At 46.5% G+C, this 18,796-nt stretch overlaps 1 protein-coding gene across 9 annotated transcripts in view; it reads right to left on the bottom strand.

Annotated features, from left to right (window-relative positions):
- The window catches only part of caskin1 (CASK interacting protein 1), a 398,894-nt gene that overhangs the window by 46,833 nt on the left and 333,265 nt on the right, over window positions 1-18,796 (bottom strand). For all 9 annotated transcript variants that reach the window (XM_033040506.1, XM_033040507.1, XM_033040509.1 and 6 more), the window contains 3 exons: window positions 13,372-13,484; window positions 8,482-8,566; window positions 6,470-6,567 (listed from right to left, as the gene is read on the bottom strand). In XM_033040506.1, coding sequence (XP_032896397.1) covers window positions 6,470-6,567; window positions 8,482-8,566; window positions 13,372-13,484 — 296 coding nt within the window. The remainder of the gene's footprint in view (window positions 1-6,469; window positions 6,568-8,481; window positions 8,567-13,371; window positions 13,485-18,796) is intronic.

The following is an 18,796-nucleotide window of genomic DNA, read 5'->3' as shown; positions in this document are numbered from 1 at the left end:
GGCAAAAAGAGGTGGTCACTCCACAGCTCAAGAAAGTTCAGGCAGAGAGGGAATAGGTGATGTTTCAAAGGTTTCAAAGGTCTTTTATTGTCACATGTACCAATTAAGGTACAGCGGTATGCAAATTATTATACAGCTATGCGAAAAACAAGGAACAAGACACACAACTATATAAAAGTTAACATAAACATCCACCACAGTGGATTCCCCACATTCCTCACTGTGATGGAAGGCAAAAAAGTCAATTCTTATTCCTCTTTATTATCCCGCGGTCGGGGCGGTTGAACCATCCGCAGTCGAGGCGATCGAAGCTCCCGCAGCCGGTGGTTGAAGCCCCCGCGTCGGGGTGATTGAAGTACAGTGTCAGGGCGGTCGATGCTCCTGCAGCTTGGAGTTCCCGAAGTCGGTCTCTGACCAGAGACCGTGAGCTCCGTGATGTTGTCGGCCAGCACCCACGGTTGGAGCTCCGAGGTCGATCCCTGGCAAAGGGACCGCGGGCTCCACGATGTTAAAGTCCCATAGGCTCCCCGCGGTGGAGCTCTCAAAAGGCAGTCTCCAGCAAAGGCCGCCAACTCCTCAATGTTAGGCCGCAGTGTGGACGGAGATACGATACGGAAAAAAATCCCATCTCCGTCGAGGTAACAGATTAGAAAAAGTTTCCACTAACTCCCCCCCCCCCCCCCCCCCCCCCCCATACTGCCGACATAAAACCATCTAAAGAACACTAAAAACATATATTTGACACATGCTATTAAAACACAAAGAAGGAAGAGATAGACAGACTGTTAGCGAGGCAGCCATTGCTGGCGCCACACTTTGTCAAGCAGGGATGGATTCTCTTGCTTTTATATTTATCTTGTAAAAGATGAATATAAATGACAGTCTCTCACTTTTATATTAATCTTGTGAAAATAGGGCTTAGAATCGTGTATACACATGTGATTCTCTGGGAGAGTAACAAAATGACCATGAGTGCATTCTAGAAGTTAGTCTACAGGAGACTGAAAGGAACAACTCCAGAATTAGCCAATAAATGAAACTATCAGGTCAAGTTGTGGATCCTGGATCAGAAGTTTATTTCAGAACATCAAAGAGATGAATTAGCCCTATAGACAATTTACATCTGCAAATGACGTACACAACTGACTCACTGTTTACATCAAAGATAAAACAGTGCGTGTTTTAATGATTGTCTGTGATGGCAGGTACAAGTGAGAGTGAGGAGGTGTTGAATGACTGGATGAGTTACATATGCTTTGGAAGCTCCCTGCTTGGCTTCACACTTGATCCCTACAGTATCGCTAGTTTTCAATAGTTACTGATGGACAGCTACAAGTTCGTAGTCATCGATGGTGATGACAGGCGGTGCCTCTGTATCCTGCCCCAAGACATTCGTTTTCTTCAGGCTGATGGTCAGCCCGAAGCCCTTGCATGCCCAATAGAAGCGGTCCATCGGTGACTGTAGTTCCTGCTGGGTGTGGGACACAACTGCAGCATCGTCGGAGTCAGTTCACCGTACCTCGGCTCCACAATCACCGACAACCTCTCCTTGGACACAGAGATTGATAAGAGGATCGGGAAGGCAGCTACAACTCTCGCTCGCCTCACAAGTCGAGTGTGGACCAACCCAAAGCTGACAGTGAAGACAAAGATAGCAGTCTACAACGCCCGTGTCAACAGCACGCTGCTGTACGGCAGTGATACATGGACTACATATGCCAGACAGGAGAGAAGACTCAACATGTTCCATCTTAGAGGCATCCGCCAAATCCTGGGCATAACCTGGCAAGACAGAGTGTCCAACGCCGAGATCCTGTCTCGCGCTGGCCATCCCAGTATGTACACTCTACTCAGGCAGCGCAGACTGCTGTGGCTGGGCCATGTCCACTGCATGGAGGATGGCCGTATTCCAAAAGACATCCTCTATGGAGAGCTGACATCTGGGAGGAGAACCATCGGCTGCCCCCAGCTACATTACAAGGATGTCTGCAAGAGAGATATGAAGGCGCTAGACATAGATATGGAGTCCTGGGAGAGCGTTGCAGCTGACCGCACGAGGTGGAGAGGTACCCTGAACCAATATCTCAAAACGGGGGAAGAGAAACTGTTGAACGCAGCGGCAGACAAGCGGGAGCGCAGAAAAGAGCGCAGCAACTTCAACAAACCAGAGACCTCACACACACAAATGTGACCTTTGCCACAGAGACTGTCACTCCCACATTGGTCTCTTCAGCCACAAGCGACGCTGCTCTAGCTGAGGTTTGGAGCAAGCGGCCAACAGCTAGGATGCATCACCCATGGTCAGTCATGACCGAGGGGGGCCTAGAAAATAGTTACACGCATGTACAAGTGTAAATGCTTGCACCCAGGTGCGCTCATGTTTTTTTTCCTAATTTGTTCATGGAGTGTAAATAATATTTGGCATGCCCAGCCTCTATTGCCTTTTCCTTACTGATATAGGGTTCCGTGAAATGGCCTTCCCTGAGTCAGTAAGGAAAAGTTTCATTCTCCTTCCCATTCCTACACAGACCTTTCTGTCCTAGGTCTCCTCCATTGTCAGAGTGAGGCTAAACACAAATTGGAGGAACAGCATCTCATATTTCGCTTGGGCAGCTTACAGCCCAGTGGTAAGAATATTGATTTCTGTCAATTCAGGTAGCCCCGACATTCCCTCTCTCTCTATCCCTCCTCCACCCAAGTCACACTAGCTTCTCATTTTCACCCTACAAACAGCTTACAATGACCAACAGGGGGCGCTGACCTGTGCGCGGCTGCTCAGCCAGCAGCTGTCTGTCTTTTCATCTTTTTTTTTTTTTTTTAGTTAGTTAAAGTGTTTTTGTTTCTGGAGTTCTAGACTTTTTTTATGTGGGGGGTGGGGGGGGGGGGGGGCGAAGGGGGAAACTACCTTTCAGGGTCCCTACCTGGTCGGAGAGGCAGCTTTTCTCTGGGCTGCAGTTTCGACCCGTCCTCGCGGCCTACCAGCGGGCCTGGAGCGGTGTTTCCTGACGGGGACTGCCCAGAAACACGGCTTCGGCAGCGGCACAGCGCTGGAGCGCTATCGTGGAGCGGGCGATGCCTTGCCTGGGTCGCCGCGCTGGAGCTCCAGGTGAGCTGAAGACCGCCGGGAACAACATCGCGGAGCTGCGGGTCTGAGGAGCGGCCAGCTGCGGGCGGCGGCGCCGAACTGTACACCGGGAGCCTGGGATCTCGCGACGAGATCGCCAGTTGTGGAGCTCCAACCGGCGCGGCCTTGTCGGCTTTGGAAGCCGCGGCCTCCAGTACGGAATCGGCCGTTCCAGGTGTCCCATGCCGCTGTGAGGATTCTCCCGACGCCGGAGCACCATCACCCGGCGAGAACGGCCAGGAACATCGGGCCTCCGTAGAGGCAACTGTGGAGGCCTCAATTGGCTCGACTATGGGTGAACTGGGGTTGGGGACTGGACTTTGTGCCTTCCCTCATGGTGGGAGCCATTGTGGGGGGATGTTCTTTATGTTTAAATCTCTTATTAATGTTATGTCTGTATTCTTTCTTTATGTGCTGCATTGGCAAGAAGCATTTCACTACACCTAGGTGTATGTGACCAATAAATAACCTTTGAACTTTGGACTTTTGTTTCCTTTATCAGCGTTACTTTTTTGCTAATCTTTCTTTCATTGTTCTTTATCTCTCCACATCACCATCTCTCGTTTCCCTTATCCCAAACCAGTGTGAAGAAGGATCTCGACCCCAACGTCACCCATTCCTTCTCTCCAGAGATGCTGCATGTCCCGTGGAGTTCCTTCAGCTTTTTGTGTCTATCTTTGGTTTAAACCAGCACCTGCAGTTCCTTCCTACACATTTAACCATATAAGGTTGTCCACATAGCTGTGAGTCTGGATTTACATATATTGCAGACGGGATAAAGAACAAGGAAGGAGATGGTTTGAGGCCCACAGCAGCCTGGGACTTGCCTGGAACAGGCACCGTTCATAAGAACTGGAGCATGGACTTTAAAAATAGCAGCAAAACATGGCGCTTGCATGCCGGCTCAGTAGACTATTTCTGTACACTTGCTAATCGGGGATTGGGGGTAGGGCAATTGTCCACTGGACTGTTTGTAAGAAAAATAACTTCACTGTGTTAGCACTTTGCACATGTGACAATAAAAACATAATTGAATAATTTAACTATTGAATGGGAGTAGATTTCCTTCCTTGAAGCATGATCCTGAAAACCGGCTGTATTGATATGCTAACACAGTCGTTTGTTTTACCAATAGTACTTTTTAATTTGCTATTTTTATTTAGAAACTCAAAAAAATCAACATCTGTCATGGTGCAATTGAAACTCACACTTCCAGATAAATAGTCACAGTATGGCAGTCAAGTCTGATAACTTAACTGCCATACGATTGTGCAAGTGTGTGTGCACATGTGTACCCCGATATGTGTGCGCGTGCATATATATGCGCGTTTGAGTGTGAGCATTAGTATACATGTATGTAGCAATGTTTCCAATGTGTGTCTGGGTATTTATGCAGTAGTTCATGTCTGTACCTCTAAGTGTGTGCATGCATGTATGTGCATGGGTGTGTGCAGGCATGCGCCTGTCTTACTCTCTAACCCATTCCCATCTGCCTATTTCCAATTGATTGCTGCTCACTTCTACTTCCTTTCCAATGTGGTGAAGAGCCCACTCCCAGCCTGTTAACTTATTCCTCTACACAATTGCTGACTGCCTCATACAATGCTTCAAACCATTTCTGTTTTATTCATCCAGGTTACTGGTGCCTCTGTATGTTGCAGGGTCTCATTTAACCTCAATGATTCAGAATAGCCCAGGGAGGACTACCACCACTCTTCAGCTTGAAATACACAAAGTGCTGGAGTAACTCAGCGGGTCAGGCAGCATGTGCTGGAGAACATGGATAAATGTTGTTTTGGGTCAGGACCCTTCTTCTGAGTTACTCCAGCAATTTGTGTCTTTCCTTGGTAAACCAGCATCTGCAGTTCCTTGTTCCCACCACTCCCCCCCCCCCTTCCTGGTACCATTTTGACCACAGAGACACTGGGACTTTTTCTTAAAGGAGTCTCCAAAATCTAACCCAGCACTGGAGATGCAAGAGACTGCAGATGATGCACTCTCGAACAAAAAAAACAATCTAGTGGAGGAAGTCGGTGGGTCAGGCAGCATTGGTGGAGGGAAATGCTCAGTCCAGATGAAGAGTTTCAACACAAAACATCAATTTTTTTACTGTAATGCTGTTGGTTCTACATCATTCAAAATAAATCTACCCCTCGCAAAATGCCTTTGTTAACTGGAACTGGAGTCACGGTGGGACAAGAGCAGGAAGGACGGACAAATTCTCTTCCTTCAGGGTCATATGCCTGCACTCTTGGTGTACACAAAATTCCATACATTTAGCGTGAATTGGATTTGAACATATCATTGGACTGCTAGTGCTACATCAATTTGACTATTGCACCTATATAAAAAGTAAAGCAGCAGTGGCTGTAACCGAGTCTTCAAAATGAATAGTCATAGGAACATGTGAGAAAGTCACATTTGGGAGAGTCTAGGACCAGAGGCCACAGCCTCGGAATAAAAGGATGTAGCTTTAGAAAGGAGAAGGAATTTCTTTAGTCAGAGGGATCTGTGGAATTCATTGCCACAGATGGCTGTGGAGGGCAAGTCAACGGATATTTTTAATTCTGCTTCTGGAACCAAAAAAGAAATTACTAAAAAAGAAATCCCAGTCAGGAGACTGGAAGTCTGTTCCAATTCCAGGAAGATACGCGTGGGTTTCCGTAGATAAGGAGACATTTAAGCCTTTCAAGTCAACCAGCTGCCATCATGCTCCAGTGTCCATATAACATCACCTTTGTTAACTTGGTCTGTTAACTTGGCTTCTTAGCTATATCATTGAGCATTGTTACTGAAGCAATCCATCTCTGCAGCATCTTTTCTGAGTCACAATCAGGTACATGAGTCACTGAAGGAATGCCACAAACTAGAAAGGTTCAATGTAAACAATTGAGGATTAAATTTGATCAGATTATTTTCTGTTTACATTATAGGACGCATCTTTCAAACAGTCACGACCGACCTGCCGATGTGCTCTATAACCATTGAGATAATAATGATCGGTGCACTCAAGATACAAATTCACCAACGAAGAGTTAGATACACGTCATGTAAGTAGGCAGTTACTGGTTATAAATACCTTTTCATCAGTCTCACAATGGAGTGAAATGCAATGTAAATTGGATTGGTCATGCCTGACAGTTTGTCAAAGAGAATTTCAACAGATACAAATCTTTTACAAGAATAAATGATTACTCACCGCCTTCCAGCTCTGATCTCAGTTGGAGAAATGGCCGTGCAGATAGACAGACAGAGAGAGAAGATAAACCTGACTGATTTGAAAGCGTACATCTATCCCCAGCAGCAGTTTCTGCTCAGGGTGCTGGTGTTTACCAACTCACTTACCTTTGCTTCTGATAGTGTCTCTGCCTTCTTCAGTTGAGGTTCGCCGTACGGTTGCTCTGTTACAGGACCACTGGCCGCGCCCTGGGGCCGAACAACCCCTGCGAGAAAACAGAGCCCCAAAAAAACGTTTAATGGACATTATTAGCCCTTCTGTCTTGCACATTTGACAGATTCATCCAGGATGAGTCACAGTCATACAGCATGGAAACAGGCCCTTCGACCCAGCTCACCCATGCCCCCATCTAACCTAGTCCCATTTGCCCACAAAAGGATACAAAGTACTGGAGTACCTCAGCGGGTCAGGCAACATATGGGAAATTCCAGGCCAATAACTCCGAAATGTGATTTCTGCTCCTCACGGGCTAGCAGATTTTTTGACCATATGAGCGGTCATTCCTGTCCTAACCTCACACCTTTGTGCCCCGTGAAAGATGACGCTGGATTAAAATTGGGAGTGAACGTTTTGGCTACCATTTTCCCTTCCTCTCCTCAGACCATGGAGCTGTTGTATCCCACACTAGTTGGAGGTTAACCCTGCACCCTGGCTTCAATGTCCCTGATTAGAGACACAAAGTGCTGGAGCAACTCAGCAGTTCGGCAGCATCTCTGGAGAAAATGGATAGGTGACGTTTCAGGTCAGGACCTTTCCAGTCTGACGATGGGTCCTAACCCGAAACATCACCTATCCATTTTTCTTCAGAGAGGCTGCCTCACCTGTTGAATTACTCCTGCACTTTGAGTCTATCTTTGGTATAAACCAGCAGCTGCAATTCCTTCTTATCACACTTGACAAATGTTGCTTGTAATGCATTCTACCCATGAAACTCTATCCAGCACAAATCAGCATCCTCAAGACCATAGAAGCGGCACGGTGGCGCAGCGGTAGAATTGCTGCCTTACAGCGCCAGAGACCCGCGTTCGATCCTGACTACGGGTGCTGTCTGTACGGTGTTTGTACGTTCTCACGTGACCACGTGAGTTTTCTCTGGGTGCTCTGGTTTCCTGCTACGCTCCAAGGACATACAGGTTAGTAGGTTAATTGGCTTAGGTAAAAATGCTAAATTGTCCGTGATCAGCCATGATCATATTGAATGGCGGTGCAGGCTCGAAGGGCCGAATGGCCTACTCCAGCACCTAATTTCTATGTTTCAATGTGTAAAGATAGTGATAGTGTACGGGGTGACCGCCAGTCGGCGTGGACTCAGTGGGCTGAGGTGCCTGTTTCCGCGCTGTATCTCTAAAGTCTAAAAGTGGTGAACAGGAATAAAAAAATTATGATTCACACTGCCTTGATTTTATTTTCACTTTAAAATGTATGTTGCACCGTAACTTCAAATAAATAGGGCAGCTGCTGAGAGAATTACCCTGGTTGTACAGAGAGAGTAATTTTAGGCAGCATGTTGTTAAAACCATGGATACACATCTTAGGGCTGTGGGAGCGGATTATATAGCAATTTTCAAAAAACAAAAATAAATCCTCTGTAGGAATTTGGGAAAGGAACAAGGGTGGTGTGGGGGGTGGAGAGAGGAGGTTTAACGAGAGGCATCTTCTAAACAGGCAGTGTTGTACATGGGCATACAATCCCCTGGTACGTGCAATTGTCACAGTACATGGTTAACTTGCAGGCAGAAAATATGGACCCTCGGTACTAGAAAAGCAATAGACTTGGGTGGAATTTACACCAGCACAAATTAAAGCAATCACTTTCTAAAAAATGACTAAAATAACTATTTGAGATCCAGATTTTGTGGTTAGTTACAAACAATTACTCAATAATGTTTCATGATATAGTCCCAGCAATCACAAGACTGGATGGAGGTAGATTTGCCACCGTATCCACCCTGTTATCTCCATGCTGTGAGCATGCAGGGACACCATCTTACGGAGGACCTGGAGGGCTCTGCACAAAACTGGCACCTCTCGCTACTTTCCCCCTTTTAAATGACCCTGTTGGCTTGTTCCTCCTGCACTTCGGGCGAAGGGGTTCCAAGTCTCGACATTCGAGGCCTACCTGCAGCTTGCTCGGATTTGGAAGCTCCGTCACCTCCTGCTGTTTCCGAAGCAGATCCTTTCTGGGAGAGAACGACTTGCAGTAGCTGCAGCATTAAAAGCACAGAGAATGGTTAGAGGCAGGCGGATGTTCTTTTCAGGAGAGCCGCCGATTGTACCAAGAATAATAATTGACATCGTAACGATAGACCATTAAGGTTAAAGAAGCATTGTGGAGGCAGGAAAGCAAATTCCCTTTTGAGACACAGCTGTGATTAACACAGCTCAGGGCACCAGTGTGTGATCTAGTTCTGTCACAATTGGTGTGACAACAGCTTCCCTTCAGTAGATTGGTTACTATTTAAGGGACGGCTCCAGGTAGCATCGCACATACTCGGAGACTCGATACAGACGGCTCCTCACCACAGAGTGTGCAGATCAGCCTCGGAATCTTTCTCTTAAAGCCACAGATGCCGACTTTCTCTCACACGATGACATGGTTAGTCATCGGCCTTTGAAGGCGTGCGCGAGAAAATGGGGCACTCGTGAGATAAATGCTCGCGCAAAAAAAATGTGAAATGTCCCAGACAGGGCATTGCAAATATTAAACAAATTCAATGTGAACCTCCAAAGCTTGGTATTTGTAGCATGTTGCTATGGCAGCAATTCGAGAAGGCGCCAACTTTTCAAGGACGTTTATGAATATGCAGTAAATGATGAGCGTGCCAGTAATTCTCACAACCTCTACGTAGTCAAGAGTCTTTAATTGTCATGTGTACCAACAACGGAACAATGACATTCTTACTTGCATAAACCCAAAAAGCATTACGTTACAGCAAAAAACAATCTGTTGGAGGAAGTCAGTGGCTTGAGCAGCATGTTTAGTTTAGTTTAGTTTAGTTTATTATTATCATGTACAGTGAAAAGTTTTCAGTTGTCTGCTATCCAGTCAGAGAAAAGACTGTACATGAAAACAATCAAGCTATCCACAGTGCACAGATAAAGGATAATGGGTGAAACATTTAGTGCAAGATATAACATTGGTCCAATAAAGTCCGACTAAAGATAGTTCAAAGATCTCCAATGAGGTAGATGGGAGGTCACAACCGGACTCTAGCTGATGAGAGGACCGTTCGGTTGCCTGATAATAGCTGGATCCTGAATCTGGTGTTATGCGATTTCTATAGCTCTTGCCTGATGGGAGAGGGGAGAAGGGGGAGCGACCAGGGCGAGACTGATCCTTGATTGTGCTGGTGACCTTGTCAAGGCTGCGTGAAGTGTAGGTGTAGTTAATGGAATAACGGGAAAGGAATTAACGACCTTCAGGATCCTGACCCAAAATGTCGCCTCTCCATGTTCTCCTGAGTTGCTGCCTGACCCGCTGAGCTACTCCAACACTACGAGTGTTCTCTTGAATGAGCTATTGTAGGAATGACAAACAACAAGGGGCACGGGGATGCACGGGGATCATTGGTCAGCGAGGACGAACAGCATGTTACAGCGCTGTATCTCTAAACTATACTAAAAACTAAACTAAACAGTTCAAATTTCCTATTTGTCTCCATTCTTTTTATTAGGAGAACTCAAAATTCAGACATGATCACTGGGCCAAAATGGTCTCCCTTTGGAAGTTGACTAGAAATTGCATTTCTAACCATTTTGTTTCTGTTCCCATCTGCCAGTTAGATCCCTGGTGCATTCATAGCTCAAAATAATTTATAGTTGTACTTTCATGACAAATACTGCTGGCATGGATTCAGTAGGGTTATGTTAATAGTTTCATACTTTAACTTGGGATTTGCCAAATTATGTTTTGGAGGATTAGACTATTTGATGGATAGTTTAGCCACAACATTGGACGCCAGCGATAATAAGCTATGTTTAGAGATACAGTGTGGAAACAGGCCCTTCGAATCTGTGCCAATCAGCGATTACACTCGTTCTATCCTGCACACTAAGGACAATTTACAGAGGCCAATTAACCTACAAACCCGCACATCTTTGGAGTGTGGGAGGAAACCGGAGCACCCAATGAAAGCCCACGCAGTCACAGGGAGACCTCTCCGTACTCCGACAAACTCCGTACAGACAGCACCGGTAGTCAGGATCGAACCCGGGTCTCTGGCGCTGTAAAGCAGCAACTCCACCGCTGCGCCACTGTGCCGCCCGGTTTCTCCAATTTAACATAAGCTCCCATTGAGAACCCTTCCATGTCAAGGCTGGTTGATAATAACACTTTCCTGCAATAGGCATTGTCACATTTGTTGTTATATCTCTCCAAGCATTCAATTTGTCCTAATATTGGCAGAACATGTCTTCAGTTGGATAATGCTTTTTCCTGAGATATACTGTTGAGATTCTGTAAATAAGCAATCTGGCTGACAACGCAGCAAGCTGCAGTGGGCTGAGCTTCATCTCGATGTATTTGTTAGTGATCAAAAGCTGAGTCTTTCAATCTTGATTAATCTGTTTCTCTTTTTGCCCATTTGCAGCAAGTAAATACATACAGTAAATACCTTCATCATGCAACTTTCATGCAATGGTATTTAATGCGATAATTCGTCTTGCCTTTCAATTTGAGCTGCAGGTTACTGCAATAGGATCCCATGTTGGCCTCTGTAACAGCTGGCTGCATTGTATTTGCACCCCTATTCCAGGTGATTGTGTATTTCCTACATGTTGAATTACCTAGATCTTATTCTTGTCCCTCTGTCTATGGTCAGGTGCAGTCATGTCTTCTGCAGCAGCCTGGCCATGTACAACATGAGTAATTTGGAATAGACAAACACCTTTTACATTAAGTCTTGCCACCTCTATCAATGGTGCCGTCTCAAGACATTTTACCCATGCAGAGTGAATTTCTCGATTCATTCATTTGTCAATCTAGATCATTGGTAATGTCATCAAATGGAAACAAATGGGGCCACATTAGTGCAGCTTGGAGAGCTGTTGCCTCACAGTGTCAGAGACCCCGGTTCGATCCTGACCTTGGGTACTGTCCCTGTGAAGTTTGCACGTACTCTCTGAGTTTCCTCTGGATGCTCCAGATTCCTCCCACCTTCCAACCAAAGGTGTGCGGGTTTGTAGGATGATCGGCCTAGGATAATCGGCACATCGCACCTAGTGTGCAGGGAGTGGGCGAGAAAGTGAGAGAACATGAAACTAGGGTGTGAACGGGTGATCGATGGTCGGCGTGGAGTCGATGGGCCAAAGGGCCTGTGTCTCTAAACTAAATTTCCCATTTGTGGTAGGCCCAGAAGATTTGGAAGTAAAATAAATGGCAAAAGAATCATGGGACAACAATCATAACATTGTTTGAGCACAGAGGGAGTTGATTTGGATCACCTTTGCAGCCCTTGTTGGCTCTCTACAGGAGTAATCCCGTCAGGCTATTTACCCTGCTCCCTACTCACACACAAGCAGTTTTATCAATTCCCTCCAGTTCCCATGGAAGTGATTTTCACTGATTCCACCATTATGGCTGCTTCTTGCATAAAAATGTTTCTTCAATATTTCTCTGCCATTTTGTCTTTTGTCACTCACCTTGTGTAAGGGCAGCACAGTAGTTCAGCAGTAGAGTTGCTGCCTAACAGTGCCAGAGACCCGGGTTCAATCCTGCCTATGGGTGCTGCCTGTGCGGAGTTTGCACGTTCTCCCTGTGGCCCCGTGGGTTTTCACTGGGTGCTCAGGTTTCCTCCCCCATTCCAAAGATGTGCAGGCTCATAGGTTAACTGGCTATTGTAAGTTGTCACTAGTGTGTAGGATGGAACTAGTGTACGGGCGATTGCTGGTCAGCGCAAACGCAGTGGACCAAAGGGCCGGTTCCACACTGTACGTCTAAAACTAAAACCTTAAATCTGTGTTCTCTGGTCCACTTTGCTTCCATGGAAACAGATTCACATCTTCTCCATGCTTGGTGATTTTGAATACATCTATCAAATTACCATCCTGCCTGCTCCGATCTCAGGAGAGCAATCCCAGTTTCTGCTGTCTACCCACATCTGCATTAGGCTGAGCTTTCTTGATTTTAGGTCATTTACTTGCTGTTAGGTGACCCAGAGCATCAGGCGGATCATGCTTGGGAGAGTGCATAGTTGCAGCACACAAACTGAGACTTTATTTGTTGCTAAAGATAGACACAAAATGCTGGAGTAACTCGACGGGACAAACAGAATCTCTGGAGAAAAAGGATGGGTGACGTTTTGGGTCGGAACCTGCACACACCCAAGGATGAACCCGGTGGCCGACGTGTGCAGAGATGGCTGGTGAGAACGAAAACCCAGTGGGCCACCAGTGACTACTTGTGATGGCAGGGCTGGTAGGACACTGCAATGAAGGGCCTGGCCACCACTACCTGGATGGGGGAAGCTCCGGAGAGTCGAGGAGGGAGCTGCTGGTGGCAACGGACGCAAAGAATGGGCCGGTAGGAGAAGGACGGGGGTATTGTCTCCAGCGCCTTCAGGGTCGGCTGCAGGATGCACCCCAACCCCCCTCCCCCCCCGGAATACAGAGGCGATCGGGCAAGGAGAGGGGCATTGGGTTATGGGCCTGCAGCAGACTGGGGCCTACCTGGGTTTACCTAGATGGTGGAGCTCCACTACTTCCAACACGTGGACCGAATCTTGGACCTTGGACTTTTCCTTTGTAAACAGCGCCAAAATATGGTGACTGTGCATTTATGGGCTGTATAAAAGAATTTCACTGTGCTATGTATACATAACAATGAGGAACCATTGAAGGCTTTTCGTATTCTTAAAGCTACTGCAAGGACTTCAGTGGTGACCTGGTGTGAAGTCCAACTATCTGACCCAAGCATTACATTCTGAGAGAAAGACCATTGCAATACTGCCCTTTACAGTCTGATCCTCCATGCCACGCCAGGGTTTGCCTGCCATGGCAACAGTGTTGGTACCTTATTCCCGTCAGATCCTGAGGCTGTGGTGCTGGTGCCTGCACTTTGGCCGCTCCCAGAACTCCGAACGCTGGCCACGCTTCCTGTGCTGCCTGCATTACTGCGGTCGCCACCTGCAAACAGAATCAGTGCAGTCGTCAAGCTGAGCCCCAAAGGCAGAGAATGCACTGCATTGGTAACATTGGCCAAACATAGACTGAGGCAGTTCAGCAAATCTCCAAAGACTCTTCCAAACGGCTATGGATGCACCATAGAAAGCGTACTGTTGTGTTGCATCACAGCTGGGTTTGGGGACAGCTGTGCCCAAGACTGCAAGAAATTGCAGAGTTGTGGATGTAGCCCAGTCAACTCCATCTATACTTCATACGGCTTTGGAAAGCAGCTGACATAATCAAAGACTTTTCTCACCTCGGAACTAGAGCGGCACAGTGGCATGGCGGTAGAGTTGCTGCCTTACAGTGCCAGGTTCGAGTCTGACTCCGGGTGCTGTCTGTACAGAGTTTGTACGTTTGAATATTCTCCCTCTGATTGTGTGGTTAGTGGTTTCCTCCCATACTCCAATGACATATAGGTTTGTGGTTAATTGGCTTTGGTAAAATGTGTAAATTGTCCCTAGCGTGTAGGATAGTGTTAATGTACGGGGATCGCTGGTCAGCGCGCACTCTGTGGGCTGAAGAGCTTGTTTCTGCGCTGTATCTCTAAACTAAACGGAACCACAAGTAATTGCAGAGGGTTGTGGACAGAGCCCAGTCCACCCCACAGACCACACTCCCCACAGTCGACTTCATCTATGCTTCATGCAGCTTTGGAAAGCAGCCAACATAATCAAAGACTTTGGAGAAAATGGATGGTTGAAGTTTCAGGTCGGGACCCTTCTTCAGACTGAAAGAACTCCACTTTTAGTCTGAAGAAGGGTCCAGACCTGAAACGTCACCTATCCTTTTTCTCCAGCAATGCTGCCTGATCCACTGAGTCGCTCCAGCACTTTGTTCTATCTTTGGTATATACTAGCATCTGCAGTTCCTTTCTACACATAATCAAAGGTCTTTCTATACTCAGCCATTCCTTCTTCTCCCCCCTCCCATCAGACAGAAGGTACAGAATGTTGAAAGTACGCACCATGTGACTCAAAAACAGCTTCTCCCCCTCTATTATCAGACTTCTGCACGATCACTCCTGCAAGCCACAAGCAACAAATGCTTTTCACTGTACCTCGGTTCACGTAACAATAAATTAAACTAAACAAGCAGAAAAACAAGGAAGAATTCCTTGCGGGAACAGCAGATTGAATCATCAGACACAGTGAGAGGTGACTGATATAAAATCCATGATTTAATCTGCCCAAGTCCAATCCGAATCCAAGTAATTTGGAAATGTAAACTTAGTGAAAAGAAAAAGAAATCTGTAAATAATGAAGCTCCAGTATCATTAAAAATGACCGTGAGACTATTGGAGTTTTTGAAAAACCCATTTGGCTCACTGATGCCATTGAGTGGGGAAGACCTTTCAGCCTTGCATGGTGGGCTTCATAGTGACCACCCTCCCCCCCCCCCCCCCATTCATAGGGACATGATGTCAAGTATGTAAGTCAATTCATCGTTAGTAAAGTTGAGCAACAAGGAGCTGCAGAACAGAGGGTGGACTGTCATGGTTCTGAATTCTATTTTGAGAGAGACATCGACATATATTTTAATCCAAAGGATTTGAGATGAAGGTTTAGCAGGTCCAGAGGACTATGCTGAACCCTTCTTTCACCTAGGGCATGTAAAAGCTCATGCCTGATGGTAGCAGTGAGAAGAGAGCACAGCCCGGAGAGTGGCGATCTTTGATAATAGAAGCCACATTCTTGAGGTAGCCCCTAATGTGGATGCTTTCAATGGAGGGGAAAGCTGTGCCTGTGATGGGTCAGACTGTGTCCACCACTTTCTGCAGTCTCTTGTGTTCCAGCCCATTGGAATGGCCATGATGCAACTAGTCATGATACATTCTATACCTGTAAATAGAGTATTTGTAAATTCTCATTCTGATTTTCCAAACGATCCAGCAGCTCTCTCTTCTTGAATGTCCTATACACCCCTCCACGATATCTGTTTTCTGTCAATTCTGGCCTCTTGATCATTCTGAGTTTAATCAATCCACCACTTATTTTAGACTTTAGAGATACAGTGCAGAAACAGGCTCTTCGGCCCACCGAGCCCATTCTCACCAGCAATCACCCCGTACACTAGCACTATCCTACACACTTGGGACGATTTATAATTCACAGAAGCCAATTAACCTATAAACTTAACTCCTTTACACCTCCTGCACATCTTTGGAGTGTGGGAGGAAACCAGAGCACCTGATGAAAACCCATGCGGTAACGGGAAGAACGTACAAACTCCGTACAAAGAGCACCTGAAGTCAGGATCAAACATGGGTCTGCGGCGCTGTAAGGCAGCAACTCCACTGCTGTGCCCTGGTCACAGGGCGCCCCTGCATGGCGCCTGCCATGGACTTTAGGGAGTCTTGCAATTCCCTAAACCTTGCTGCCTCTGTTCTTCTCTTTCAGGCTGAACCTTAGAACGTATTACTTGCCAAGTTGTTGGTCAACTGTCCTGGTATCTCATCTTTATGGCCCAGCTTCAATTTGCTTTTGATGATTTTCCTCCACACAGTGCCTTGTTATGTTAAAGGTGCCAATGAAATGGAACTAGTTCTTGAACACGTTTTGTTTAGTAGTTATAAAAAATATTGGACAGATGGTGAAAAATCTGTTTGATTTAGCAGCCAAGATTTATCCAATTGCGAAACAAGGGGGCGGATCATGTTTTAATTGGCACAGGATAGTGGAACAACATATAGATGGACCTATCAGGTGCCCAGTGTTGGTGTGGTGTGGGTGGGGCAGTGGGAAACAGGCAAGTCATGTGAAGATCTCTCCAAGAATAGAAACATAGAAAATAGGTGCAGGAGTAGGTCATTCGGCCCTTCGAGCCTGCACCGCCATTCAATATGATCATGGCTGATCATCCAACTCAGTATCCTGTACCTGCCTTCTCTCCATACCCCCTGATCCCTTTAGCCACAAGGGCCACATCTAACTCCCTCTTAAATATAGCCAACAAACTGGCCTCAACTACCTTCTGTGGCAGAGAATTCCAGAGATTCACCACTCTCTGTGTGAAAAATGTTTTCCTCATCTCGGTCCTAAAAGATTTCCCCCTTATCCTTAAACTGTGACCCCTTGTTCTGGACTTCCCCAACATCGGAAACAATCTTCCTGCATCTAGCCTGTCCAACCCCTTAAGAATTTTGTAAGTTTCTATAAGATCCCCCCTCAATCTTCTAAATTCTAGCGAGTCTATCCAGTCTTTCTTCATATGAAAGTCCTGACATCCCAGGAATCAGTCTGGTGAACCTTCTCTGTACTCCCTCTATGGCAAGAATGTCTTTCCTCAGATTAGGAGACCAAAACTGTACGCAATACTCCAGGTGTGGTCTCACCAAGACCCTGTACAACTGCAGTAGAACCTCCCTGCTCCTATACTCAAATCCTTTTGCTATGAATGCTAACATACCATTCGCCTTCTTCACTGCCTGCTGCACCTGCATGCCTACTTTAATGACTGGTGTACCATTACACCCAGGTCTCGTTGCATCTCCCCCTTTCCTAATCGGCCACCATTCAGATAATAGTCTACTTTCCTGTTTTTGCCACCAAAGTGGATAACCTCACATTTATCCACATTATACTGCATCTGCCATGCATTTGCCCACTCACCCAGCCTATCCAAGTCACCTTGCAGCCTCCTAGCATCCTCCTCACAGCTAACCCTGCCCCCCAGCTTAGTGTCATCCGCAAACTTGGAGATGTTGCATTCAATTCCTTCGTCCAAATCATTAATATATATCGTAAATAGCTGGGGTCCCAGCACTGAGCCTTGCGGTACCCCACTAGTCACTGCCTGCCATTGTGAAAAGGACCCTACTCCTACTCTTTGCTTCCTGTCTGCCAGCCAGTTCTCTATCCACATCAATACTGAACCCCCAATACCGTGTGCTTTACGTTTGTATACTAATCTCTTATGTGGGACCTTGTCGAAAGCCTTCTGAAAGTTCAGATATAACACATCCACTGGTTCTCCCTTATCCACTCCACTAGTTACATCCTCGAAAAATTCTATAAGATTCGTCAGACATGATTTACCTTTCATAAATCCATGCTGACTTTGTCCAATGATTTCACCACTTTCCAAATGTGCTGCTATCCCATCTTTAATAACTGATTCTAGCAGTTAGCTGAAGGGACAGTTTACTCGCTAAAACTCTAAACTAAAACCAGAACACTTCACGCCAACTACAGGGTTGCATTGCAAATTCCAATCAAGGAATTTGGCAGCACCTGAACCTTACCTGCCACCAGACTGTAGTAGCTGAGGTGACGAGGAGCCAATAATGCAACTAATGCCTTTTTGGAAAAAGATTTTGATAAATTAGATAGACTCAAGAAAATGTAGATGCTGGAATCTTGAGCAAAACACAGGTGCTGGGGAAATTCAGCAGGTCAGGCAGCATTGTGCAGCTCGTAGAGCTGCTGCCTCACAATCCGAGAGACCCTGTGTTCAATCCTGATCTTAGCTGCTGTCTGTGTGGAGTTTGCACGTTCTCTCTGTGACTCTGGGTGCGCCGGTTTCCTCCCATGTCCCAAAAGGTAGGTTAAATGGCCTTTGTAAATTGCCCCTAGTATTTAGTTTTGTTTCGTTTAGAGATACAGTGTGAAAACAGGTCCTTTGGCCCATCGAGTCGGCGCCAACCCAACAATCACCCCGTACACTAGTTCTATCCTACACTCGAGGGACAATGTACAGAAGCGAATTAGCCTACAATGCCACACGTCTTTGAAATGTGGGAGGAAACCGGAGCACCTGGAGAAAACCAATGTGGTCACAGGGAGAATACAGCACCTGCAGTCAAGATTGAACTTGGGTCTCTGGCACTGTAATGACCCTGTCCCACTTAGGAAACCTGAACGGAAACCTCTGGAGACTTTGCGCCCCACCCAAGGTTTCCGTGCGGTTCCCGGAGGTTTTTGTCAGTCTCCCTACCTGCTTCCACTACCTGCAACCTCCGGCAACCACCTGCAACCTCCGGGAACCGCACGGAAACCTTGGGTGGGGCGCAAAGTCTCCAGAGGTTTCCGTTCAGGTTTCCTAAGTGGGACAGGGGCATAAGGCAGCAACTCTACTGCTGTGCCACTGTACTGCCTTTAGTGTGTAGGGAGTAGATGCGAAAGTGGAATAACATAGAATTAGTGTGAATTGGTTAATCGATGGTCATTGTGGACTCGGTGGGCTAAAGGGGCCTTTTCAGCCTTGCAACTCTAAACTAAACTAAGCGTCTCACAAAAAACTGCAGATGCTGGAAAAAGAAGACTGGCCCAAGT

Source organism: Amblyraja radiata, chromosome 22 (genome assembly GCF_010909765.2).
Source record: "Amblyraja radiata isolate CabotCenter1 chromosome 22, sAmbRad1.1.pri, whole genome shotgun sequence".
Taxonomy (NCBI): domain Eukaryota; kingdom Metazoa; phylum Chordata; class Chondrichthyes; order Rajiformes; family Rajidae; genus Amblyraja; species Amblyraja radiata.
Note: the sequence above shows the minus strand (reverse complement) of the source record. Positions and strands in the feature narration are given on the sequence as shown.